We start from the raw sequence: 27,560 nt of genomic DNA on the forward strand, positions 1-27,560 counted from the left end.
TTCAATTCTCAGTAACCCCCAAACTAAAAAGCTTCAGAGACCTGGAGGAATGCAACACAACACTTAAGGTAAACCAGCATTTATCATCAAGCACTTGTGGGTTGGGTATGTGTGCAACAGTTGTCCATAGTGTCTGAAACCTTTCCAGTTCCAATGCTGTCTGCTGTGTCAGCTTCAACGTTGCTGAATGTTAATGTGGTGTGTCCTGATGTGTACTTAAGGCCAGTGACAAATAATGTGGTTACCCCTGCAAACCTGAATGGAAGCTGCCAGTGAGAGTAAAGAGCTGGATTAATAAACAAGTGGATAGATAGGGATTACAAAGAATCAGTACAGTACAGAAAAGGATAATGAAGCATGAACAGGTTGAATGGCCTGTTCATATGCTGAGAGTTCTAATCTCTTTGTCCTGCCAAACCAAAATATTACCTTTATATTATTTTGTACTTAATTGAAAAACATCAGTGTTCAGTGAATTTAAAGGCAGATTCAAACAATGAGCATTTAAGATGGTTTGAAAGGAGTGTACATTTCCTTTTCTCAGGTAGCTGATTAACTTTTATTTGTAAACGATCTGAACTCGTGAGTTGCCTGCATTGATTTACACTGCCCTGTAGTGTGGGTGTTCCAGTTGTTGAAATAAGCAGAATAAAATAGCATACGTGCCAAGATCGAGTGGAGAAGGTTTAAGATTACAGGGGGAGAGTGAATTCTAAGAAAGCTAGTGAGTGGTAATACAACTGAAAATTGCCAAAAATGAGTCATCCCTTGCTAGAAAGCAGAAGGCAGTGGTTAGGGAGGTAAAAGACAAGTTGAGAAATTTGAGATGTGGTGAGGGAATAAGAACTTCCTTTTTGAGGTGAAGATTCCAACTTGTCTGTTATTTAAGTTCAGACTTTGAGCCATACATATAACTGCTTTGGGTTGAAGTGGTGGAACGTTAGCAAAAACAATTTGAGGAGCACAAGTTTGGTGCCCAGAAACTACATCCTTGTCAGATCTCTGCTGTCGCTACAATCATCCACAATAGGTTTTGAATGCCATATTTTGGGAGTTTCAATTAACTTAGGGTGGTAATGTTTATTTGACTTGAAGAATCCAGTGTACTGCTGATCAACTGATGTGGATCAGGCTGGGATGTCAAGGATAGGGTAGTTGTCATTACAGATTTGCAGCAATGGGAGTGAGACTAATTGGATTATTTGTCAAAAGAGCTGTTGCAGTTTGAGTTCCAATGGCCTCCTTGCTATGCTGTATGAATGATTCAAATAGAAATTGAACACCAGCTGCCTCTACACCCCATTTTAATCTTAAACTTAAAATACCTGAATTTATTTTAAGTGAAATGCAAGCAGGCTTTTTCTCCTGACTTCTTAGATGGCCATTTTGACAAGTAGTGTATGGAGGTGCAGCTTTAAACTTCAGAATACAGTATTAACTTGTGAAAAAGGGAGTGTGGTTTCCTTTACCAGCCTGCAGTATGCTACAAAGAAATGGAAATAGAAATAACCCCATTTCTGAAGAAGTGCTGATTTGGAATAACATCAAATGTGGAGCTCTTTCTGCATTTTCTTTTTAAAATCTGTCTCAAATTCCATTGCAGGATCTGTGGCTGCACTGTATCTGCAGGCTTCATTACTAACACCTGGAGCACAGGAGGCTATTCAATCCATGTTCATGCTGGTCAAAGACCAGACTCCAATAATCCTGATGCCGGCTTTTGGCCTATAGTCTGAGAGGCTATAGCAATGCAAGTGAATATCCAAATACTGATTGAATATTAAGTGAATCTGACTCGGCCAGTCACTTAAGGAAGAGCTTCCAACTTGATTATGCCCTCTATTTAATCCCAGATCATTAAGTACATTAGAAACAGCAAGAGCCATAACCACCAGCCCTGCAGGGCCTGACAGGAAAGACCATAAATCAAAACTGACCAAGAAGCAGGAAACGACATGCCACTTCACCTTGGGTTCAGTTGTCTTTGACCAGACTACCATAAGTGATCTTATCAAAAGCTACTTTGAAGTCCATATAGACTATAAGCAAATGCGTTCCTCTCATTAACACCCCTTGTTACCACCTCAAAGTATTCACCCAAATTTGTCAAACCCTTATCCATATTGCTGGATCTGTCTTTTTTCCAGTACAGATGCTATCTTTCGGTTTTTTTTTTCTAATATCCTCCCTACTAAACTGTGGGTTATAATTTCCTGGTCAGTCCTATTATTTAAAAATGGAAAAGCTAGTGTTAGTAGTTCTGTGGCTAGAGAATTTAAATACAGTACCAGGGCCTTTTATCTTCTGCCTTACCTCCATCAACAGCCTGGGCTACTTTTCACTTAGTTCTGCAGATTCATCACCCTTGAGGCAGCTAAACCCACTACTACCTTTTATCAAGACACTAGAAATAAGCAACAGTCCTCCTTCATGATTCAGTACACATCATCCTTCTCTATCATGAAGGCCAACATGCAGGAGCCATTGAGGACAGTGCTCACCTCTTCCAATTTCTTACCTAACCACCTGAAGTCAGCTTGCAGGATATTATTTTTCTTCATGACATTGGTCCCAACTTGAACCACCATCTCTGCAGCTGTCCCAAAACATCAACTGAGGCAAAATGCCATCCTGGAGTCATGTCTAGAGCTGCAAAAGCACCTGTCTAATCCCCTGACTAACCGATTCCCCTATCATACTACTTTCTCTCCATACAGCTGGACTACCCATATGCTATGTTTTTACTAGCCTTTGCAGAACAAAATGTCACTTGTTTTCCAAGGCCAAAAAAAATGGTTAGTAAGTATGAAGTTTGAGAAGTTTTGGTTAGTAAGTAGAATGCAGCCACATTCCTTCATTGCCTACCTGCTTGTCCTCTAATCCTGTAGTGACTTCTACCACCTCTGTCTGCTTTTTGAGGTGACTATGTGCTATCCAGAACCCCTTCAGCCTTGTGCAATAATGTAGGGCCCTCAAATTGCTCCAGCCAGAATGAACTCCACTCGAAGCATCTAGGATTACCCAAATAGTGCAGGATATGCAAATCACAGGCATGTTCTCCAGCCAGAGCTTAACTAAATTGAGTGTGGACCCTTGCTTTTATTTTGCCCTTAGTCCTAGTTCAGTATAGACTTAAAATCTATTATTAATGTCCAGAGTGCCACTTAGGTCTGCCACCTCTGCCTGCTTTTAGGTAAGGGTCCTCATCTCTCCCATTCTGCTTAGAGCTCTTGTATGCATTATCCAGTGATTGAAAAGTGGACAAAGTGTTGGTAGGTTCCCTCTCTTCACTTGTCTTTACTGTTTTGTTCCATAAAACCAGACAATGGAGTGAGTGCAGCTTGTTCTGACAAGTCAGCCTTGGCAGAGATGAGTCAAAGGTACTTGTCACATCATATTCTTGCATTTAGAGAAGGAGGAGAGGAAATGAGAAAGGAGGGTTTAAAGAATATGCCTGTCAAATTAATATCAATTCTAAACAATTATGCATTCAAAGGGTGAAAGGATTTTTCACACTTCTGTAATCTTAAAATAATCTGCTTTTTAGTGCTTCTGCACATTTTAGTATCCTTTTGCAGTTAGGATGAACAAAGAAAGAAGCCATGTTTACATTTTACTTGACTGTAAGCTTCAACTGGGAGGGGAAAACTGTATTGTAGATTTCTACACTCGAGGCTAAAGAGTTGCTTTCAGACATGCAGACAGACCTTTATTTAATGAAGGATGTAGTTAAAATTAGACTGTCTAGTCTTTTGAGACCAAGTACTGTTTTATATTGAATTAAAACTGCATCTGTTTATTTGAACCCCTGTGGAATAAATATAATTTTAATACACCACTTAGAAAATATGAACAAAAGCGAAGTGCAGGACACCAAAAGTAATTGTTTTGCCTAACAGCCCAGTTTCTGCATGGAGTTAATGAAAAGTTCATCATTTGGACATCATTCCAAAACAGTACCCACCTTTTTCCAAACCGCTAGTGTGCTAAGCAGGGTGGTCAGTATGGAGATGGTGTTCGTGACATTGTAAACCACCTCAAATTGATATATATCCACGTACACCCAACACTGACATGAAAAATGATTAATTTTTTACATTTTGTTCAGTTTCAGTTCCATAGAAATGGTCTGGGCTACAACAGATCATGTTTGGGTTTCTATTTTCTACCCCCCCCCCCCCCCCCCCCCCAAAAAAATACCTGTGCCAGTTTGAAACACTGCACTTATCAGAGGCCTACTCACCAAGATATTCACTTATCTGTCTGGAAATGAGCTGATCTCACTTGATATCACAAGGCTGATTTATTTACTTGGTGTTTCTGTAGTCCAGACAGATTGCTCATGAGACATTAAGACTGAAGTAACAAGTTTTTCAATGTGTTATGGATATGTAATGGCATTGCTCCAAATGAGTCGTCATCTGATCTTTTATTTCTTCCAAGTTCCAACCTGTCTTCAAAGCATGCTCTCCATGAATAAAAGGTATTCAAATTACTGAGCGGGTTTCTCTGCTTATCCTCTTTTGGCTCCATTTCCTGCCTGGATTCCAATAAAAGACAGCATGTCCTTTTAAAGGACTGAAGCTCCACAGTTGTAGTATTTCTGGATCTGGGTGTGTTGCTAGTCTAAGAGAGGCAGTGATAAGGCAGCTGGAAAGACGGTGATGGGGATCAGGTTGCCATAGCAATGAAATGACCAAAAATGTGTAGTTTTGAAGAATAAATGCAAACATCAATTAAAACAGACTCTTCTGACTAAGTGTAACAACAGTAGACCATTCAAAGAGATTACGACTGATCTACATCTCACCTACTAACTTGCCTTGAATTTATGTGATGATATTCTTGGTCAAAACAAAATCTGCCAATCTTTGGTCTAAATTTCTGGGGAGAAGGGATATTTCTAATACATTGTGTGAAATGATTCCTGATTTTACTCCCACGGGCTCGTTCCTCTGTTCCAAGAGATGGTAGTACACATACTCTTCCACCAGTGCAGCAGATGTCATTGGGACATTGTAGTCTGAGGGAACAAGGTTGCAGGACAGAAACTCTGCTGGTCTTTGGAATGCATTATTGTTATATCTCCAGTATTTTCAGAAAAGATCCATTTAATTGAATTTTCCAAAAAAGTGTAGTGAATATTGTTCAGACAACCTAATGAAAACCAGACAAAAATAAAAGAATTACAGATGCTAGAAACGAAAAAGAACTTATGGAGAAATCCAACAGGTCTGGCAGCATCCATTCCCTTGTTTGCTGTACTCTTTTTTTTTCTGGGCTACATCTTCACCTATAGTTTACTCCTTCCCACATTCTTCCCCTCCCCAGCATATAGACTGCATTGTCCTAACAACAAACAGTTCTGGACGAAGGGTGACTGGATCTGAAGCATTGACTTATGTTCTCCCCAGAAATGCTGCCAGACCTGCCAAGTTTCTCCAGCAATTTGTTTTTGTGGATTTAAAAACTTGAAATCGGCTAGGGCTTCGAAACCTACGGCACCAGAAGTGCTTGCAGCTAACGTAACTTGTAGACCCAACTCTTTTTCACTTGAATCATGGAAACATGGGAGTAAAGCTATAGAATATTTTAATTGTGCAGATTAAAATGTAGCATAATGAGCAGTCATAGTTTGAAAAAATTTGAATAAAATTTTTTTTTTAAAAATGTGCTGTTTAAGTGGTTTAGCAAGATTATAGTTGTAAATAAAACCTCTGGTTCATGAATCATGAGACCATAAGACATAGGAGCAAAAATTAGGCCGTTTAGCCCACCAAGTCTGCTCCACCATTCAATCATGGCTGATAAGTTCTTCAGCCCCATTCTCCTGCTTTCTCCCCATAACCCTTGATCTCCTTGATAATCAAGAACCTATAAATTTCAACTGAGCTACTGGGGAGATGGGATATTTTTAATACACTGTGAAATGATTCCTGATTTCACTCCCGCAGGCTTGTTACTCTGTGCCAAGAGATGGCAGAACACATACTCCTTTTAAATTATGTCTTAAATGTGCTCAATGACCTGGCATCCACAGCCTTCTGTGGCAGTGAATTCCATAGATTCACCACTCTCTGGCTGAAGAAGTTTTTCCTTATCTCCATTCTAACAGTTCTTCCCTTTAGTCTGAGGCTGTGCCTTCGGGTCCTAGACTCTCCTACCAATGGAAGTATCTTCCCAACATCCGCCTTACCCAGGCCATTCAGTATTCTGAAAGTTTCAATTAGATCCTACCTCATCTGTCTAAATGCCAATGAGTATAGTCCCAGAGTCCTCGGAGCTTTCCATTCCTGGGACCGTGCTTGTGAATCTCCTTTGAACCAGCTCCACGGCCAGCACGTCCTTCCTGAGATATGGGGCCCAAAACTCCACACAATACTCCAAATGTGGCCTGACCAGAGCCTTATAAAGCCTCAGTAGTACATCCCTGCTTTTATATTCTAGTACTTTTAAAATAAAGGCCAATATTGCATTGCTTTCCTGACTACTGACTCAACCTGCAAGTTTAGTTTGAGAGAATCCTGGATTAGAACTCCCCCAAATATCTTTGCACTTTCGACTTCTGAATTTTCTCCTCATTTAGAAAATAGTCCATGTTTTGGTAAGAATAAAAGTGCATGACCTCACGCTTACATTGTACTCCAACTGCCAATTCTTTGCCCACTCTCCCAAATTGTCCGAGTCCTTCTGCGGCCTCGCCACTTCCTCAATACTACCTGTTCCTCCACCTATCTTTGTATTGTCTGCAAACTTAGCCAGAATGCCCACAGTTACTTCATCTAGATATTAATGTGTAAAGTGAAAAGTTGTGGTCTCAGCACTGACCCTAGTGGAACACCACTTGTCACTGGCTACCATACTGAGAAAGACCCTTTTATCCCCAATCTGTGCTGTCTGCCAATCTTCTATCCATGCTAGCACCTCACCTCTAACACCATGGGTCCTTATCTTATTCAGCAGCTTCCTGTGTGGCACCTTATCAAAGGCCTTCTTGAAGTCCAGGTAGATTACATCCATTGGCTCTCCTTGATGTACTCTGCTCATTACTTGCTGAAAGAATTCTAGCAGATTTGTCAGGCATGACCTCCCCTTGATGAAACCATGCTGACTTTGCCCTATTTTACCATACACTTGCAAATATTCAGCAATCTCATCCTTTACAAAGGACTCAAATCTTCCCCAGGACTGAGGTTAGGCTAATTGGCCTATAATTTTCCATCTTTTGCCTCTCCCTTTTTAAACAGAGTTGTCACGTTAGCAATTTTGCAGTCCTCTAGGACCCTCCCTGACTCTAGTGATTCCTGAAAGATCAACACTAACACTTGCACTAGCTCTTCAGCTATCACCTTTAGAACTCAGGGGTGTAGTCCATCTGGTCCAGGTGATTGTCCACCTTCAGGCAAATCAGTTTTACTAGCACCTTTTCCTTGGTGATGGCCACCATACTCAGCTCTGTCCTGACTGTCTTGAATTTTTGGGATATTACTCATGTCTTCCACTGTGAAGACTGAGGCAAAGTAATTATTCAGATCCTCAGCCATTTCCTTGTTCCCTACTACTATCTTGACTGTCACTTTCTAGTGGCCCAATGCCCACTTTTGCTCTTTATATACCTAAAGAAACTCTTAGTCTTCATTTATGTTATTAGCTAACTCACCCTCATATTTAATCTTCTCCCTCATTTTTTTGGTCTCCTAGTCCTCTGGTTTCCCACTGCCTTTCACCACATTATATGCTTTCCTCATTTGCTTTTGTGCTCTGCTGACTTCCTTAGTCAGCTATTGTTGCCTCATCCTCCCTGTACCATGCTTCTTTTTCCGAGGGATAAATTTTTGCTGTATTTCCTGAATTACTCCCAGAAACTCCTGCCATTGCTGTTCCACTGTCTTTTCCTGCCCATACCTCTGTAGTCACCTTTATTCAGCTGTAATCATATGCATTGGTCTGGGTTTGCTGGATGCAGATGTGGGAAACAGCTAATCACATTAGATGCGAAAATTTGGCATTACCAAAAGTTAGGTAGAAAGGCTCATTTTCGAATGTGAGGCACTCAGATGATTAATAAAAGTTGGAAGTACCACTGCACCAGAAAAAATAATTGGGTGACCCAAAATCATTGTGCAGAGCGCAGGGGAGCTGCAGCAGTGTGTTGGATGTCAGGGTTACTGTGAAGGATATTTAAATAAATGGTTAAGGTATCTTAAGGGTGTGAATGGAGGTTATAAGTCATGAAAGTAATAGTTATCAGGTGGAGCTCCTTCTGTGGGTGGACTTCGACAAAGCTACAAGCAAATTTCTGAAGACCAATATGCCAATCTAACATGCAAGTCTGAATTTTCCAAGTCAAAATCCTATTGGAGAACCAACTGCAGAAATTACAGCTCAAAGCATAGACATCTTAACATGGCATATTGTCGTTCCCTTGAGAATGAGTACACAGGACTTTTCAGTGAAAGACAGCATTTGCATACTGATTTTAATATTAGTCATGCACAGACACTGTTGAATCTGCACTGCTTCCTTAAAAGCAACCCTGTCAGTCCCATTTTCCCCTTTCCCGTGTAGTCCTGAACATTTATGACTTTTAAGTGTCTATCTAATTTTCTTTGGGAATCACATCATCACACTTCCACCACTTCCATATGCAGATCATTACCAAGTGTGTGTAATAAGTTATTTTTCATAACGTCCCTGCAGGTCCTGTACAAAGCTGTCTGTTAGTCCTTGGGTCTTGGGGGAAAATTCCCCCCAACCCCGCCTCACCTTTTTACTCACCGCCTCTTTTTATAAAGTCCAAGCTCCCATATGTTTTCTGAGTTCCTCGGTACCCTTCTAAAAAGGTCTATTCGTGCAGGGCTCCTTCTATTTCTGAAACTTAGCACAGTTCTATTAAAAATCTATATTGACTGGGGTAAAACACGGAAGGCCAGCCAGGAAGGTACTGTGCAATGCAAGTATTAAAGAACAGTGAGTTTCTGCAGAGTTGAAACAGAGTTAAATGAGTAATGTCATAGGAGTGGAAGTTCTGGAAACACTTGGCATATCCGGAGGTCAGAAGCTCATCTTGGGATCAAATGAGACCCCAAAAGGTGACAAGCTAACTGGCTTAAAAACTTAAAATTCCTCTTCTTCCGGACTCTCCCACCGGAGAAATGAGTTTCCCTACTCTTTCAAATTCTTTAGTCATCTTTAATGCCATAATTAGATTACGTCTTGATCAACTATAATCATAGGATTGCAACTCCGGTCTACAAACCTGTTTAGTTTGGTGTTCTAGTGAACCTGCACTGCACCTCTATCAAAGGAACTGCATCCTCTGAAGTGAGGCCTCCTGTGCCCAAAGACCTTGACTCAAGTCCAATTTGTTCCAGAGGTGTGCCATAACACATCTGAACAGGTTGATTAAAAACAATCCATCCTCTGAAGTGTGGTTCCAAGACCTGAATGCAGTACTCAAAATGCAATCTACCTCAGGCTTTATATAACTAACTTACACTCTTTAGATTTTCATCTCCTAACTAATTTTCTACCCATATGAAAAGGTAATCACCAATTCCATATCTCTAATTTTTAAAATCTCCTGTGTAGAGCCTCTTCTATTACCTCCTAGGGAAGAAAAACTTTGAGACTTTAGCTGTTTCTTCAAAATTCAACTAGATCCACCAAATAATGTCTAACATCTACAAATTCATACAAGTACTCAATGGTCAGTTGATATCCAAATCATTTACTCTTATCCCGAAAACAGATTATTGCAAGTCCTCATAACAGAAATGAGACAAAGCAGCTTATTAATTTAAGCTAATCTTATTTTAAAATATCTCACCTTTTCCTAGAGTGGAATGATATTGATTCCTCATCAGCTGCTTATTACCTTTGTTTTCCATGGTGAGAGTGTAGAAAAACCACTAGGACATTTGTAAATCTTAAGTCTCATTTTCTTCCAGTACACTTTCAAACACAGAATTAAATCCAATGTCTCCCTATAACTTTCTTTAAATTGTAAAATTTAATACAATCTCTTGATCCTGTACCGTGAAGACTAATTCTAAGAAATAGGAGTAAGCCATTCTGGTCTGTCAAGCCTGCTCCATCGCTCCATAAGATCATGACTGATCAGAGAGTGTGGTCTTAATTTGATTCTCCTCCCCATCTCATACAACCCTCAACTTCTTTATCAAAAAAGTGTATAAATACAATGATCCAGCCTCTACTGCTGCCTCTGGAAGAGAATTCCAGTCTCAGAACTTCCAGAAAAATTTCTTTTAATTAGGAGACCCCTTTTAAATTATCTCTCAAGCTCTAGAATAGCCTCATGGGAAAGCATCCTTTCAGGAATTAACTCCTCAGACCCTCTCCAAATGTTAGTTTTCATTCAAATGTATCTTTCACTGCCAACTCTTATGCGTATAGGCCCAATCTGCTCAACTTTTCATCCCAGGAATCAGTCTAAATGAACCTTCTTCAAACAGCCTCCAAAGCAAGTGCAAGATAACAAAGTGTGGGGCTGGATGAACACAGCAGGTCGAGCAGCATCTTAGGAACACAAAAGCTGATGTTTTGGGCGTAGACATTTCATCAGAAAATTTCTGAAGGGTCTAGGCCTGAAACACCAGCTTTTGTGCTTCTAAGATGCTGCTTGGCCTGCTGTGTTCATCCAGCCCCACACTTTATCTTGGATTCTCCAGCATCTGCAGTTCCCATTTGATCCAAAGCAAGTGCATCCTTCCTCATGCTTGCTGATTGAATCTTTATTCAAAACTCAAGACGTGGTCTCACCAATGCCCTTTAGCGTGGGCTCATAACACTTCTATTTTCAAATACCAGATATCTTGCAATAAAGGCCAACATTGAAAGGCACAATTACTTACTGTAGTTGCATGCAATATTCCCACTAATCGTTTTTCTTCTGACTAGAGGTTTGTACATGGTAGCAATTTCTAAAATCAGAAGTCATTACTGCAAGCAGCATGGACCTGCTGATGGCTGTGTGTGGACCCTCAGAACTGCTATGCTTAGAAGACTCATTTCCTGTAAGCTAGACATTTGTTTCATTCATGCCAACATTTACACCATTCTGTAGTCTCTCTCTCCACACAAGTACTTTGCTTTGGCAGGATGAATGGAAAGGTGGACAACCTCACATTTTCCCCTACATTATACTGCGTACCATACTTTTGCTAATCACAGCCAGCCCAGGATTCGAACAGCCCAGTGGTGGAGGTGTCTTTGGCAATGAGCAGGTTAATTCTTGGCAGCTCTGCAGGGTCTTCAGTAGCATGATGGTTTGGCCCAAGATTCCACATCTTCAACGGCAGTTTTCTGCAGCAGTAGAGAATGTGGTTCCTGTTTTCCGCACCTCCTCTCCCCACCCACACCACCCCCCCCCCCACCAAACTTCAATTGAACAAAGATGGCCTTTGTCTCTTTTTAAATCATTAGTTAGATATTGGAGTATGGAAACTTAATTTTTTTAAAATCGGTGACAGTAAGTACCTATTTTGTTCTATTCCACAATCCCTTTGCAGGTTCTGTATCCTCAACTTGTTTTCCTACCTTTGCATCATAAGCAATTTTTTGCTAAAATACAGTTCATTCCTTCATCCAGCTTAATTATATACATTAATTGTATATGGTTGATACTGGTCCCTCTGGCACTCCAACCATTAGCTTGACAATTAGAATATGATTTCTGTAGACTGACTTTTTTCCTGGTTATCTATGCTAATACACAATTCAAAATTCACTAGTTCTTATCTTGTACAATAATTTTTTTGCCTTTTATTGAGTGGTTTTTGGAATTAAAGAGACACTAGAACTACTGGTTTCCCCTTATCCATCTTGTATTTTACATCCTCTAAAGAATTCCAATAAAGGTGATTCACTTTGGAAGGAGTAACAGGAATACAGAGTACTGGGCTAATGGTAAGATTCTTGGTAGTGTGGATAAGCAGAGAGATCTCGGTGTCCGTGTGCATAGATCCCTGAAAGTTGCCATCCAGGTTGTTAAGGTGGCATTCGCTGTGTTAGGCTTTATTGGTAGAGGGATTGAGTTTCAGAGCCATGAGGTCATGCTGCAGCTGTACAAAACTCTAGTGCAGCCGCACTTGGAGTATTGCATATAGTTCTGCTCGCCGCATTATAGGAAGGAGGTGGAAGCTTTGGACAGGGTGCAAAGGAGATTTACCAGGATGTTGCCTGCTATGGAAAGAAGGTCTTATGAGAAAAGGCTGAGGGACCTAAGGCTGTTTTCATTAGAGATATGAAGGTTAAGAGGTGGCTTAAGAGAGACATACAAGATGATCAGACGATTGGAGAGGGTGGACGGTGAGAGCCTTTTTCCTCAGATGATGATGGCTATCACGAGGGAACATAGCTTTAAATTGAACAGTGATAGATATAGGTAGGTTCTTTACTCAGTAGTAAGGGTGTAGAATGCCCTGCACGTAACAGTAGTAGACTTACCAACTTTAAGGGCATTTAAATGGTCACTGGATAAACATATGGATGATAATGGAATAGTGTAGGTTAGATGGGTTTCAGTTTGTTGCGCCAACCTGTGAAACCATCGAGGGCCGAAGGACCTGTACTGTGCCATAATGTTCTATATTCTAAATTTGTCATAAACTATGCTGGCTCTGCCCTCTTCTACTAGCACTTTCTAAACATCCTGCTACTACCTCCTCAATGAATTTAGCATTTCCCCCTATGGATGTTCGGCCAACTAAGATAAAACAATTAAAAAAAGCCTGATATTTTCTGATTTACAATTACAAATATTACTTACATTTATCTTTAATGAGTCCATAGTGCATTTCACCATCTTCTCCATATGTATAAACCTTTAGGGAAGCCCCTAACATCCCTTAATTTCTCTCTCCTCCACCCCCCCCCCCCCCCCCCCGACTACTTTTGTTTGCTTCCCGTACCTCACTTTTCGTATCCTTCTGTTCTTCATCATAGGTCAATCTTGGGATTGAGTAAATTACACAAGCCCTTTGTTTTATACCATCTCACTGATTTGGAGATATTTATTATTTGTCAAATGTACCCAAGTAGTGAAAAGTTTTGTTTTGTAAGCAGTACAGGCAGATCATCGCAACAAGGGCATACAGATCTTAGGGTGCTTAGTGCAAGACATACAAGGTTAAATCTGCAAAGGTGCACAAAGCAAGATCAATATTAGCACAAATCAACATTATTTGAAGTTAGAGGGGTCCATTCAGCAGTCTAATGACAGCAAGGAAGAAGCTGTTCTTGAACCAGTAGCGTGTGTGTTCAAGCTTCTGTATCTTTGCATGCAGGAAGAGATTGGAAGAGTGTATTAACAGGGCAGGAAGGGTCTTTGATGATGTTGGCAGCCTTTCCTCAGCAACGAGAGTGTAAATGAGTCCACAGAAGAGAGGTTGGCCTCTGTCATAGTCTACAGAGAAGTTGTTGTACCTGCTGTACCATGCACGCAGACAGAATGACAAGATACTTATGTAGTTTCATTTTTACAAAAAAGTAAAAGCTAAAATGGAGACTGAATTATATCTGCAAACCTTGGTCCAATTGTTAACCACCCCCCCAAAATTGATGCATCCTGGAGATACTGGGAATAATGTACAGCTGGAATTCAGCTAACAGCACCCCTCAACACTAAGCCGACACATTCAACCTCAAAAAAGTTGACACTTTAAAAAAGGTACAAAACAACTTGGAGCAATTAAACATACATGTTAGAATTCTATGTTGTTTTTTAAGCTTGAACATTAATCATTAAAATCAGTTACTAAGAAAGATGAAAATTTTCTAGAAAGCATTTTAACAATTTGTGGATGGATCAATGATTTGACTGTGTAAGTGACAAGTTTACATTGTAAGTTTCCAATGGAAGCCAGCTTAGGAACTACAGTTGGAAAAAAAAATGACATGACAAGAGCAAAAAGCAAGGCTTTTAAAGTGCACAATGTTTAACAGCATGAAGATAGAGGTAGCCTCTCCTGTGAAACAGGTTACATAAGCAGCTCCACAAGATCTCTCCACTTCACGATCTGCCCACGGTCCCAATTCTTGAGAACCTTTCCTTCTTCCCTTAACAATTGTATTCACCTTCCTCAAACTCACTACTGTGAGAATCAAGCGCTTCCATTTGCACTTTAGTGATCTGACTTAAAGAAACTGGCTGAATTTCAATGTCAAGAAAGGAAAGAACACACCTCTGGTCACACAAATGTTACTTTTAAACTGATCTGTTATTTTATTGCTATTGTAGATGATTATATAGTCCAGTAAGAAAATAAATCCACAAAAGCCACTCCACAATGTAATTCAATGAATTACTCCAATTGGATATATACAGAACTTTTCTTTTTGAAGTTATATTTTACACAGTAAAGACCAACATAAATTTTGGTAGTAGTCATCTGTTTTGGTCCAGAGTAGACCATCTTAAAAAAAAAATTCTCACAGAACCCTGAGATTAGTAACATGTAAAATGGATTCACATTACAATGTTTTTTGTGAAACATACACTTAAAGTTGGAATGTAAATTTAAAATCTGCAAGTGCAGCATTAATAGAAAGCTATGCACAAATAACAATGGTCAAAGCACATACAATATTTTTTGGCTTCACTTCAGTTATGGTTTTAAGTCCATCCCATACCTTTCAGCTTCCTTTTCAAAATTAAAGTAGATGTCTTTCATACTTTCATCATCAGACATTTTTGTTGAGTCTGAAGTATCATCAGCAACTTTTTGTCCACTTGTGAAGTCAAAAGAGTTTTCTTCATAGTCTTCAATATCTGCTTGCTGATTTTCAATACGCTCAGAATGCCCAATGTCCAACAAGCTCTCTGTTAGGGAAAGAAAATTTCAAAACAAACATGAAACATCAGTGAAAGCACTCAATTCTGCAGCATTTTACAAACACTTTGAACTCTACTGAATGATCTATGCTGTAGTCCTAACTAAAAAGGATAATCAGAAAAGGTTTTCTTTAAAATAAAGAATCAGAGGAGGGAGGGTCAACACAAACTGACAAGCTTTCCAAGGGTTAACTGAGTAATTAATTATACAGCAAGCAAATTAACTGCCTTTCCCCTGAGCTGGAAATGATGGAAAGCCTCAAGTAAAGATAAGCAGAGATAGGAGAAAGCCACCTCCATGTAACCTTATCGTGGAGGCTATAGTTGACAGATAGTAAAAACAAGGGAATATTTTCCTTTACCTACAAAATAATGCTTTCTAAATTCCCAGAGGAACTGAGATATAGGTGTGTCCTTCAAGCTAGTTAATCAATGCAACCCATTTCACTGGGCAGAGTTGATTCTCTACCTTGCACTGAAAGGGCATGTATTATTTTTGGAAAAAAGAAAACCTGTGGCATCTCTGAAATCACTGTATTGTTTTACAGCTTCAGCTCACACATGAATAATATCAGATTCATACTATACTGCAGATGAATCCAACAATTGACTCACTCAAATATCCAGTATCAGTTAGCAGCACTGACCTATATATCCCACAAGAAAAAATTAACCAGAGTTTATTCAATATTTAATTCAGCAAGGAACACATACTTGGGGCTTGGGAGACACACACAATGACACCTAGCACTGTGTACTAATAAGATGTGATATTTGACAGCCACAAATCATTTTGTAGCAAAATAAATCAATATCCACCAATCTCATGTCTAGCAAACCTGCAGTATAGCACTGAAACAAGACAAATCACTTGAATGGTCACAGCACAGGAGGCAGCCTTACGGTCAGTCATTTTAGCGACAGCTCTCCAAGGAGTAATTTGGCTGGTGTCACTACCCTGACCTCACCCACTGCCCTCAATAGGACTTTACAGACAATAAACCAAATCTCTTTTCAATGAGCTTGTCTCCACCCCACTCCAGGCAACGATCATCCAGGTCCAAGCCATTCACGACAGGTCAAAAATTTTCCCCATGTCAACAATGCTTCTTTTACCCAGTTAACCTAAATTTGAACTTGCCCATTCTCAATCCTTCCACCAGTGGGAGCAATTTCTCCCTATGTGTTCAATAAAATCTGCCTTCAACCTTCAAGGAAAGCACATACAACTTCTCCCATCCACCAACATTACTGATGCTCTGCATCCCTTTGGCAATTCTCATGAATCTTTTCACTCATTAATGCTTTCAAATTCTGTGATGTGTGGGTCCAAAACCGTCCGAAATACTCCACTTGAAGCCTAACCAATATCTTATGCAGGATTAACAGAAGCTGTGCACTTTTATATTCTAAACGTAGGATGCTGAATACTTTTATCAACCACACTCAAACTTCACTGCCACCTTCAATGATTTGTGCACATAGCTTCTGCAATCCTTAGAGATATACTTTGTTTTTATCATCAATCCACATTTTTGCACCAAAAATCAATCCCTTTACGTTTCTCTGGAATAAGTTTAATTTCCCACTTGCCTGTGCATTCAACAAACCTGTCTTTTTGATGTTCACACAATGCTGCTCACCGTTTGTCACATTTCAAGTTGCAAAATCTGAAGATACAAATTGTGCCCTGTATACCAAGGTCCAGGTCATTTGTATATTACTTTACGTCCTGCCATCACACTGGGACAGGAAACGTGACATCAATATCCAGGTGGAGGTGTGTCTGTAATGAAGTCTGCATCCGTACTATCCGGGTTAACATCTATGATCTACCTTCCCTCTCGTCTCCATCCCACTTGTTGCAAGTATAACCTGAACATGTCCCAAGTTATTGTTTCTATAAGCTAACAGATTGACCTCCAATGGTTGAGCTTATCATTAGACACTTTTTGAATAGGGGGTATAAAATCCAGTTCTCTGACACCAGCCCAAAGTCCATGAAAGACTTAGAAAATAAACATGAGTGTTTCTGCAATTTTCATTTTCACTTCCTTCAGTATCACTTTATGCAGCTCATCCAGTACTGGTAACTTATCAATATTAAACAAACACCATATCCAAAACCCAATAACAACAATTTTAAATCCTTCTAATCTTAATTTATCTCCTTGTTCACTGCATCACGGACAGTGTCTTCTTCCTTGATAAAGTCTGATGTTAAGTGCTAATTTAATACCTTAGCTGTCCCCCTACCTTTCAAATTCCCTTTGGTCCCTAAACAATGCCACCTTTCGCTTTTGCTCTTTTATTATGTATATGCCTATAGGAAACGTTTGTATGAAGAAGACTGGGAAACAGAACAGAAAGAAGCGAGAGAAAAGCTTAGTTGGAAGAAACTAGGGACAGATAGACAAATAGTGAGGTTCGTATAGCACCTTGTAACTAATGAGATAGTTCAACGGGTAAACAGGGCAGCCATCAACAACATCCCAATCAACCTGGGATCAGTTGCCAGGCACCATGAGTGTGGTTTTTCTTGAAGAAAAAAATCTTCCAACAACACAGGACCCACTACAATCTGCACTGAAGCGTGCTCTACTTTCAGCAATGGAGCTTTTTGATTAAAGGCATGAGTGCAAAATTTATATGTGGGAGAACAAAATAAGAAATACAAATGATAACAATCTGGCCACCAAAAAAAATCTCACTGTATTCCCTGATCTTGTGGCTTTGCTAAAAGATGGCTAAGTAATAAAAAGTGCCTCACCCATAAATCAGTACAACGATTTGAGGAAAACTGAGCACAATACCTTGTCCATCAAGAACAATGTCCATGACACCATGCTTGACCTTCATGTGACGGCTTAAATTCCCTTTGAGGGTAAACTTGCTTGAACAGTATGGACATTTGAAGGGTTTACTGTCTGAATGAAGGTGCATGTGACCCAGAAGGTTATACATCCGATTGAATTCTTTTCCACATACCTAAACGAACAAAGGAAACCTCCATTTAAAAAAAACCATTTAAAGCCAAAATCCCAGAACTGAAAGACTGACCAAAGTGGCAATTCATACAATCGGACCAACCTTAGCCATTGTTTGCAATAAGAGGAACACAGCAGGCCAGGCAGCATTAGAGGAACAGGAAAGTCAAAGCTTCAGTTCAGGACCCTTCATCAGAATAGGAGAGGGAGCAGGAAGCGGAGAAACAAAGATGGAGGAGGGGTGGGAGAAGGTGGGGAGTAGTGGAGATTGATCAGTGGGAAGAGGAGTGCAGATAGGTGTGGAAGTAAATGGACAGGTTGTGTCAGTTCAAGGAGGCAGCCGACAAGGAGGAGGGTTGGACATGGGATGGCGGGGGGGGGGGGGGGGGGGGGGCAGGCGGGCGGACAGTTCTTAAAACTGATTTCCACACTCAGGTCATCAGACTGTAGGCTTGCGGACAGAAAATGAGGTGTTGCTTGTGTCATTGTCGCACTAGAGGTGGCCTAGGATGAACATGTCATGTCATCAAGGAAGTGGGAGTGAGTGTTAAACTGATTAGTGACTGGAAGGTGTTGTTGATTACAGTACATTGGAGGACAGATCCTCCAAAAATCGGTCCCACCAATGTGGCCTCCTCTACATTGGAGGAACGGATACAGATCAAGTTGGAGGATGTACAGGTGAATCACTGTCAGACACAGGAAGTTTGTTTTGGGCCTTGGATGGATGTTTGGTGGTGGTGGGGGGGTGCAGGGTGTAGGGACAGTTATAGCACCTTCTGTGATTGCAGGGGAAGGTGCTGGGTGTGGTGGGGTTAGTGGGGAGCATGAGGCAGACAAGGGAGTTGTAGATGAACAGTCCCTATGAAAGGCAGATTGGGGTAGGAGAGAAATTTCTCTGTGGGGGGGGGGGTCGGATTGTAGGTCGCAGAAGCGGCAGAGGAAACTCTCAATGTGTAGGCTGTTGGGGTGGTACGTGAGGATCAGGGGATTCTATCTTTATTTGGGGAGGGGGTGTTTGAAAAAAAAAGCAAGAGATGCAGTCGAGGGCATTTTTGATCACAGGGTTGGGTTGCAGTCCTTGGAAACAGGAGGAATGGGGGGGGGGGGGGGAGGGGGGAGGTACTGAGATGGTCTGGGGGAATTTTACTTTGGGATGAAGGGTGCTAAAAAAGTTGAGCTTGAACATGTCATCATGGGAGTACGAGGCAGCACTGATACAGTAATCGATGCAGTGGGGGGGTGGGGGGAGATGGTATCAGTGTAACAGCAGGCGAGGGACTGTTCCAAGTATCCTAACAGGCAGGCAAAGCTCAGACATATACAAATGCCCATGGCCATCCCTTAGTTTGTAGGGGGTGGGAGGAGTTAAAAATAAAGTTGTTCAGGGTAAGGACAAGTTCTTTTTAAAAAAACCACAGATGCTGCAAGTCAGGAACAAAAACAAAGTTGATGTAAAAGCTCAACAGGTCTGGCAGCAACTGTGAAGGAAAACAGAGTTAATAGAGTACTGCAGAAGGGTCACCGGACCTGAAATGTTAACTGACTTTTTTCTTCACAGGTGCTGCCAGACCTGCTGAGCATTTCCAGCAACTTTGTTTTTGTAAGGACAAGATCTGTTAAGTGGATGAGGGTGTCAGTGAAGGAGGACTGGTTGAGAGGGAGAAGCGGATGGGTTTGAGACCATCTATATAGGAGATACAAGTGTATGGGACTGGATGTCCCTAGTGGTGAAGATGGGATTTTGCAGGCCAAGGAATTGGAAGTCTTAGAGGAAGTGGAGGGCATCGATAGTGTCCTGGATGTAGGTGGGGAGTTCCTGGATTGGAAGGAAAAGACAGTCAAAATAAGTAGAAATGAGTTCAGTGGGACAGGAGCAGGCTGACACAATGGGTCAGTGACCCAGTCAGGTTTGTGGATTTTGGGTAGGACATAGAAGTGAGCGGTGCAGGATTAGGGAATGAGGTTGGAGGCAGTGGGAGGGAGGTCTTACAATAAATAATGTTTCCTCCCACCTTAACTCATTTTCCTATTTATGGGCCTTTCAAACAATACAAATCATTATCCTGTTCTAACAGTGTGTTGGACTATACGTTATGGCTGCAGATGGAATTACATCAACCGAGACTGTGTTAAATTTGGTCAGATTGTAAACAGCATCACAAATCAACTTTACAGAGAACAATGAACAGGTTACAAAGTATTCTGAGATGAAGGACAGTCATGTTAGCACGTGTGCTGAAAAATGGAATTGAACCCAGTAAGGTATGGGATGGAGAAAAGCCTGGATTCTGACTGGTCCTGTCATTCTACTTTCTTTCTTTGCTCATTCTCCCAATGGGGAAAAAAATCCACTGCCTCCAGTTGTACAAAGTCCTCAATGAATAGCCACTACAGCAAACTATGAGGGCTTCGCTGGATATGTAGACCAAACTGCAATTTTGCAGAAGCTAGTACTTCAAGAGTATGTCATTTAAAGAAATAAAAAGAAAAAGTTGTTTTGTTAAAATCCATTCCTGCGATGAGAGCAAAACAGAACAGTCCTCTGTTTGCTCATTATACTGGTCAACAGACCATCTGTAATGGTGCTTCTTTTTAAAAGAAAAAGAGAATGATATCAGGAATTTCACATACAAAAGGAAAAAAAGCCAGAAATTGAGCTTAACATTCCCTGCTGCGAGGAGAGTAAGAGGTGACATTAAGGTGCTCAAAATCATGAACAATTGACAGGGTAGAGTAGGATATCCTGTTTACACTAGTGGTGTCAGTAACTAGGGGTCACAATTTCAAGACCATCAGCAAGAGAACTAGGAGTGAGGAGAAACTTCTTTGCTCATTGTTAGGATTTGGAATGCACTGCCCAGGAGAGTGGTGGAGGTGATTTCAGAAGATAGCTGGATATATATTTGAAAGGAATGGATCAAGAGGACTTTGGAGATAGCTAGTCCCATTCTCCAGCATGAGGTAGCTCTTTCAGGAGCCGGTACAGACATGATAGGCCAAATAGCCTCCATTTGTAATGTAATATCTTATAGTTTACTCAATGTTCCTTGCTTCAAAAAGCCTCAATCTTAAAATAAAAAGACCCATCCACCCATCCCTGGACACTATGGGCAATTTAGCATGGCCAATCCACCTAGCTCGCACATCTTTGTACAGTGGAGGAAACCCACACCGACATGGAGAACATGCAAACTCCACACAGATAGTAAGCACTGAGCCACCGGGCTGCCCTTGCCCTTCTAGATGGAAGGAAGGAGTTGAAAGTTTAGTATGTTCATATGTTGGTGTGAGAAATGTACCAACACAATGAACAAACTAATTCACATGGGGAGGTCATTTCAACTCCTTGAGCCAGCTCTGCCATTTGATACAAACACAGCCAACCAATCTCAGTGGTCTCAATCCATTTTCCTGTCTGCCCATCATAACCTTTGACTCCTTGTTAGTCACGAATTTAACTCAGCCTTAAAATTGTGATCCTGCCTTCACTGTTCCCTGTGCATCAACATTCCAGAGACTATCAACTTGCCAAAACAAAAACAAAAAATGTTTTGTTTTAATCTTAAGTGGGAGACCCCTTATTTTTAAACTCTTGCATTAGTTCGGGTATCTCCCAAAAGGAGAAATACAGTTGATGCTGAAAGTGTAAAGTTCTTTCTGCACCTTACATACTTCAATACGATCACCTCTCACCTCTAAATTCCAGTGGGAATGGGGCCCATTTATTTTATTTCTGGATAACCTGCCTACCTTTGCCCAAACTGGTGAGTTGCCTTTGAGCCCCTATTGGCAGAGCAGAGAAACAAATCTGATCCCATCAACTAAAAACTCAACTGATTCCACTCAAAAATACTCCCATTTAAAATATGGCCCATGTGTTTACTCAAATTCTTGACTGCAGTAGGTTGCTTTTCCATCCCCGCTGTAAACTTTTGCTCACATCTGGGGGAAGGGTATGATTTTCTATCACTAGTTATGCTCCTGAGCTTAAACCAATAGTTGAAAAATAGTAAAAACAGTGGGAAAGGTTTATTCTAACTGGGTTTCAAACAACTTGGAGAAATTCAAGTGCTTGAAATGGCAGGGAAGGGAAGAGAAGAAGAAAATAGTGTAAAATGAAAAGTGAAAAAAACATAGCAGTGAACAGCAAAGGCAAGCAAGTTAAAAAAAAACAACCAAGTGCCTACATGCAGACAAATTGACTTGAACAAAAGCAGGAGAGAGTCACAAATCAACCCAAAATAGAGGGGCTAACTACAGAAAGGGGCTTAGCTACAAAGTCTTTCTTACATTATTGCAAGAAAGAATATTTCTCCTGCACGTGTGTATAGGGAAGTTAGCTAGCTGAATTTGATACCTATGGAATCTTAGTGGCATTTCGTTCGAGACCAAAAACAAACCAAACTGAAAACCAGCGACTCTCAAAATCAAATGTCTCCTTTTTGAAATCGATGGCTAAGATTTAGTGTCCTCCATATTCCTTGGCTGCCCTGAAATGACAGCTGATCCTGCACCTTGTCAACACATTTACAAATTCATCATTGTAGTCCTTGTAGCAAAGAATTAGTTCCTGACAATTAACAGCAGCTAATACTGTAACCAATTACACACACCTCAATTATACATTTCCCACTCAACATTAATGGGTAAAATTCTCAGAGTCCCAGTTTGGGATTCTTTTCTCTTACCTTACATTTAAATGGTTTGACTGGTGAATGAACAATCATGTGGGTCTTTAAAGTCTGTTTTTGAACAAATGTTTTAAAGCAGATGTGGCACTGATATGCACGGACACTGGTATGAATCAGCATGTGTCTCTTCAGGTTTGCTTGAAGGGTGAATTCACGTCCACATACTTCACATTTAAATTCCTTTACTCCCTGATGGAGGGGAAAGATGCAGGGTTCAGATTACTTTGAATCATTTGTTACTTCTATAAAAACAAATCATGTCTGTGAACTTGGGTCATTTTGAGAAACCAATAAATTGACTCCTGAAAAATGAAAACAAAATGAAAGTGATTTTAATCCAGAGCTACAAAACAGCAATGGGACAGTAAAAGCACACTGATACATTTGTGAAGGGTAAAAATTTAAAACAGGTTAGCAAAGCATAGCAGGATTGAGTAGGGTGCAAGTAGGCACTAAACATTGTTCCAGCATGCTGGGTGACATCATCTTCTATAGACTACACCTGTAAAGATTCATTGATGCCAACCATACTAAACTGTGACCTAGCTCCTTGGCTGACTGAGAAATGAGATTCTTCATCCCTGGAGAGAAAGGAGGACATAACCAGGGAACTGCCAATGCCAGAGAATCTAAGATAACAAGGTGTAGAATGAATTTCTAAAGGGTCCGGACCCAAAACGTCAGCTTTCCTGCTCCTCCGATGCTGCTTGGCCTGCTGCATTCACCCAGCTCTACACCTGGTTATCTCAGGATATAAACCAGAATGTGTTTGCTGCTTCACCAACACAAAGGGACACAAACAATTTTGAGTCCAAAATAAATGCAGTCTTTATTCTGGCCAGTTGCCTGTAAGAGAATGGATTTAAGTTGTACATGTGTCAAGTTGAATTCAGAAACAAAAGATGGCATTTGGAAAAAAAAAAGCTTCTTGAAATGGACAATATGTAGAAACCTGCCTGGTGTTGATTTCAAAGTTAGTTCAAAGAAAGGACCAGTGGGAAAGTTTCAGAGATAATGGGAACTGCAGATGCTGGAGATTCCAAGATAATAAAATGTGAGGCTGGATGAACACAGCAGGCCAAGCAGCATCTCAGGAGCACAAAAGCTGACGTTTCGGGCCTAGACCCTTCATCAGAGAGGGGGATGGGGGGAGGGAACTGGAATAAATAGGGAGAGAGGGGGAGGCGGACCGAAGATGGAGAGCAAAGAAGATAGGTGGAGAGGGTGTAGGTGGGGAGATAGGGAGGGGATAGGTCAGTCCAGGGAAGACGGACAGGTCAAGGAGGTGGGATGAGGTTAGTAGGTAGCTGGGGGTGCGGCTGGGGGTGGGAGGAAGGGATGGGTGAGAGGAAGAACCGGTTAGGGAGGCAGAGACAGGTTGGACTGGTTTTGGGATGCAGTGGGTGGGGGGGAAGAGCTGGGCTGGTTGTGTGGTGCAGTGGGGGGAGTTTTGGGGAAACCAAGCGGAGGCTTGGGGACCGCTTTGCAGAACACCTCCGCTCAGTTCGCAACAAACAACTGCACCTCCCAGTCGCAAACCATTTCCACTCCCCCTCCCATTCTCTTGATGACATGTCCATCATGGGCCTCCTGCACTGCCACAATGATGCCACCCGAAGGTTGCAGGAACAGCAACTCATATTCCGCCTGGGAACCCTGCAGCCATATGGTATCAATGTGGACTTCACCAGTTTCAAAATCTCCCCTTCCCCCACTGCATCCCTAAACCAGCCCAGTTCATCCCCTCCCCCCACTGCACCACACAACCAGCCCAGCTCTTCCCCCCCACCCACTGCATCCCAAAACCAGTCCAACCTGTCTCTGCCTCCCTAACCGGTTCTTCCTCTCACCCATCCCTTCCTCCCACCCCCAGCCGCACCCCCAGCTACCTACTAACCTCATCCCACCTCCTTGACCTGTCCGTCTTCCCTGGACTGACCTATCCCCTCCCTACCTACACCCTCTCCACCTATCTTCTTTGCTCTCCATCTTCGGTCCGCCTCCCCCTCTCTCCCTATTTATTCCAGTTCCCTCCCCCCATCCCCCTCTCTGATGAAGGGTCTAGGCCCGAAACGTCAGCTTTTGTGCTCCTGAGATGCTGCTTGGCCTGCTGTGTTCATCCAGCCTCACATTTTATTACAGTGGGAAAGTTTGTTTGGTTTTCCAACAATTATTTGTGGAAAGTTATACAAGAGCTCTAAAGACACTTTTTGGAGGATACAAGACATAAAAACACCATCCTTATAATCACAGCTTATCTAGGTTGCTGTGTCAAGTTATGGCACCCAACATAAAAGCATGAATTAGAGAGCCTGGTAAAAGTGGAGGGAAAGCTACTAGATTGCTAACTATCATTAATCTATTCATTATGATAACGAAGTTTTTTTTAAATGGTATTTAATAGTTAAAATAATGAAGGAACTAGATTGTGTCTATATGGATAGACAAATATAACTTGCACTAACTGTCTTTTCCACAAACTGGAATGCATCACCAATGAGCACCTCTAATCCCTGCTGCCCCAGGCCAATATATACTTTATTAACTAGAAGACTTTCCAAGGCCAACAGCACCCAACCACTCATTGTAAACACATTCTGATGCAAGTTATAAACATAGATTTAGGTCGGGATATTCACAACCTTTAATAGGATGCATTATTAATAGGAGGGATGTCACTAATGACTATTAAAAGCATATTACATATTAATGATCTTCTTCACTATTTAGCATTTTAGACTTACCAGCATAACCTGATCCCTGTGCATGCTGAAAAGTGAATTCTTCTGTATTTTGGCGTAAACAGACAGACACTAGGTTTTCTATCTGGTAATTCTTTCTGCAAAGGATCATTGACTCTGGAACAACTTGCCAGCTTATGCAGCAAGTTTAGATTCACTAACGCCATTGTGATTCTCATGGCTATAATCGTATACTGGAATTCACACTGATTCACATTCGCCGCACAAAAGCGATTCTTTTGCACGGGGAAATTAATCAATTTCCTGAATTGGCCACTTTTTAAATTTGGTCCTCTCAGGAGATTACTTCCAAACACCAGAAATGCCATTACAGCAGCCTGAAGATATCATAACACAAAATGTGAATTTGGTGAACCAGCTTGTCTTTTCCGGTGCATACTTTTCAAAAGTTAGAGTTCTGCACAATTATCCAGACCGGACTTTGGATTTTGAGGTCAATCTAAATGAATTCTTCACTCAAAAAAGGTACAGCCTTTCCACTTAGAAAGCCAGCCATTAGCTTTCCTACTAAAAAAACCTGTACATTTATTCTCTCATTTTCATCTTTTTCTTCCAGATTCTCAGTCTTTGTAACACCTTTTCCAATGGCTCTATTTTCCATGGAAAAAACAACTTTTGGAATATCTAATTGCCAAGGTTTTGCCTTATCCAGAACCATGGCACCTACTTCTGCCACCTCAACTACTTATTGGACTTGGCCTTCCTTTCCACTAGCCTCCGCTTGCACCATCTAATAACGTGACCCCGTGAAACACACCAGCCACTCCCTCTGGGAGGCTTTTTATTACTAGCATTCCTAATAGTTTATCTCAATGCGTTGATTCAGCAGAAGCAAATGCAGTCCCTGGCCATTCATTCAGAGTCATATGCCACTGAATTGGACTAGAGGGTCTGTTGTTTCATCAGCGCTGACCTGACATCCCATTGTTAGTTAGTCCAATTGCTAGCATTTCGGCACACATCTCTAAAACCGTCTCATTCATGTACGAATCCAGACGCCTTTTAAGTGTTGTAATTATACCCACCTCCATCACTTCCTCTGACAGTTCGTTCCATACACTCATCACCTGTGTGAAAAGGTTGCCCCCTCAGGTCCTTTTTAAATCTTTCCCCTCTCACCTTAAATTTGTACCCTTTAGTTTTAGACTCCCTAGCCTACCCTAGGAAAGGCCTTAGCTATTCACCATTTCCATGCCCCTTATGGATTTATTAAGCCTCCGTAAGGTTACCCTTACACCTCCGATGCTCTAAAGAACAAAACCCCAGCCTATTCAGCCTTTCCCTATAACTCAAACCCTCCAGTGCCAGCAATATCTTTGTAAATCTATTCTGCACCCACTCATTTTTAACAACATCCTTCCTATAGAACGGTGGCCAGAATCCCACAGCATTCTACGTGCTCTTCGCAAGAAATTTTTGGTGCTTTCCTTCCACTGGAGAAATTATGTAAACTGAGACAATGTAAAATTGCCATTCTTACTGCTCAGAGCACAGTCTCTCAACAGGGAGCAAAAATCCAGAGCTTGCCAAATATCTCTAATCCTGTTGCAACTCCAGCATCCCTGGATTGCCTTTAATTCCCCTCGATTCTAACGGTCCTCACTTTTAGGATATAATCTCACAGCAATCTTAGACAAAGAGGTTTCAAATGGCAGCCCTCTGATCTGAACCAAGATTGACAGTCTTTGTCTCACTTTCCTAATTATTTAAGTTTGCTTCCCTTCACTTAAACTCACCTTTTGTCATCAGCGTGCCTGATTAAACCAAAATGATGAATATGCACATCACCCAGGAATTTTCAACCCTATTTTAAATCTATTCCTAAAACAATAGAAGTGAGCAGTTGCTAATGATCCTAAATGCAGTGATTTTCTTTAATCAGTACAATGGCCTTCACCCTACCATTTTGTCAGTTCTTCAAACAGGGAAGAAAAACTTTCCCTTTCCAGTTCTGACAAATTGCCTTCATCGAAATACTCATCAGTACGTTCCTTCAATGTATTTCAACACTTTCTGTCAGACTTTCAGCATTTAAAAACTCCTTTAGTAGCTTCGTGACCAGAGAAACTTGGTGATGTTGGCTAGATTTAATGGCTTAGTCTTTAGTTTCCCTCTTTCTATTATTTCTCCCACTCCTGATCCAGTGGGATGACTAGATTATGTAGTGAAATACAATTTGACATGCAATTGATACAAAATAAAAGCTTTAAGAATAACACTGGTTATCACAGCTCCAATCATATACATATTACATGACACTTGT

At 41.1% G+C, this 27,560-nt stretch overlaps 1 protein-coding gene across 2 annotated transcripts in view; it reads right to left on the reverse strand.

Annotated features, from left to right (window-relative positions):
* Nucleotides 1–4,197: 4,197 nt before the first annotated feature.
* The window catches only part of znf710a (zinc finger protein 710a), a 39,989-nt gene continuing 16,626 nt past the window's right edge, over nucleotides 4,198–27,560 (reverse strand). The window contains exons 3-6 of one of the 2 annotated variants that reach the window (XM_048563075.2): nucleotides 22,533–22,724; nucleotides 17,668–17,842; nucleotides 14,653–14,842; nucleotides 4,198–5,157 (exon numbers count right to left, since the gene is read on the reverse strand). In XM_048563075.2, the coding sequence (XP_048419032.1) occupies nucleotides 5,112–5,157; nucleotides 14,653–14,842; nucleotides 17,668–17,842; nucleotides 22,533–22,724 (603 nt within the window). In that variant the 3' untranslated portion in view covers nucleotides 4,198–5,111. Of the gene's footprint in view, nucleotides 5,158–13,059; nucleotides 13,450–14,652; nucleotides 14,843–17,667; nucleotides 17,843–22,532; nucleotides 22,725–27,560 lie in introns of those variants that run through there. The other variant, XM_048563074.2, reaches the window with a different exon arrangement.

This window comes from Stegostoma tigrinum, chromosome 33 (assembly GCF_030684315.1).
Source record: "Stegostoma tigrinum isolate sSteTig4 chromosome 33, sSteTig4.hap1, whole genome shotgun sequence".
Classification (NCBI taxonomy): domain Eukaryota; kingdom Metazoa; phylum Chordata; class Chondrichthyes; order Orectolobiformes; family Stegostomatidae; genus Stegostoma; species Stegostoma tigrinum.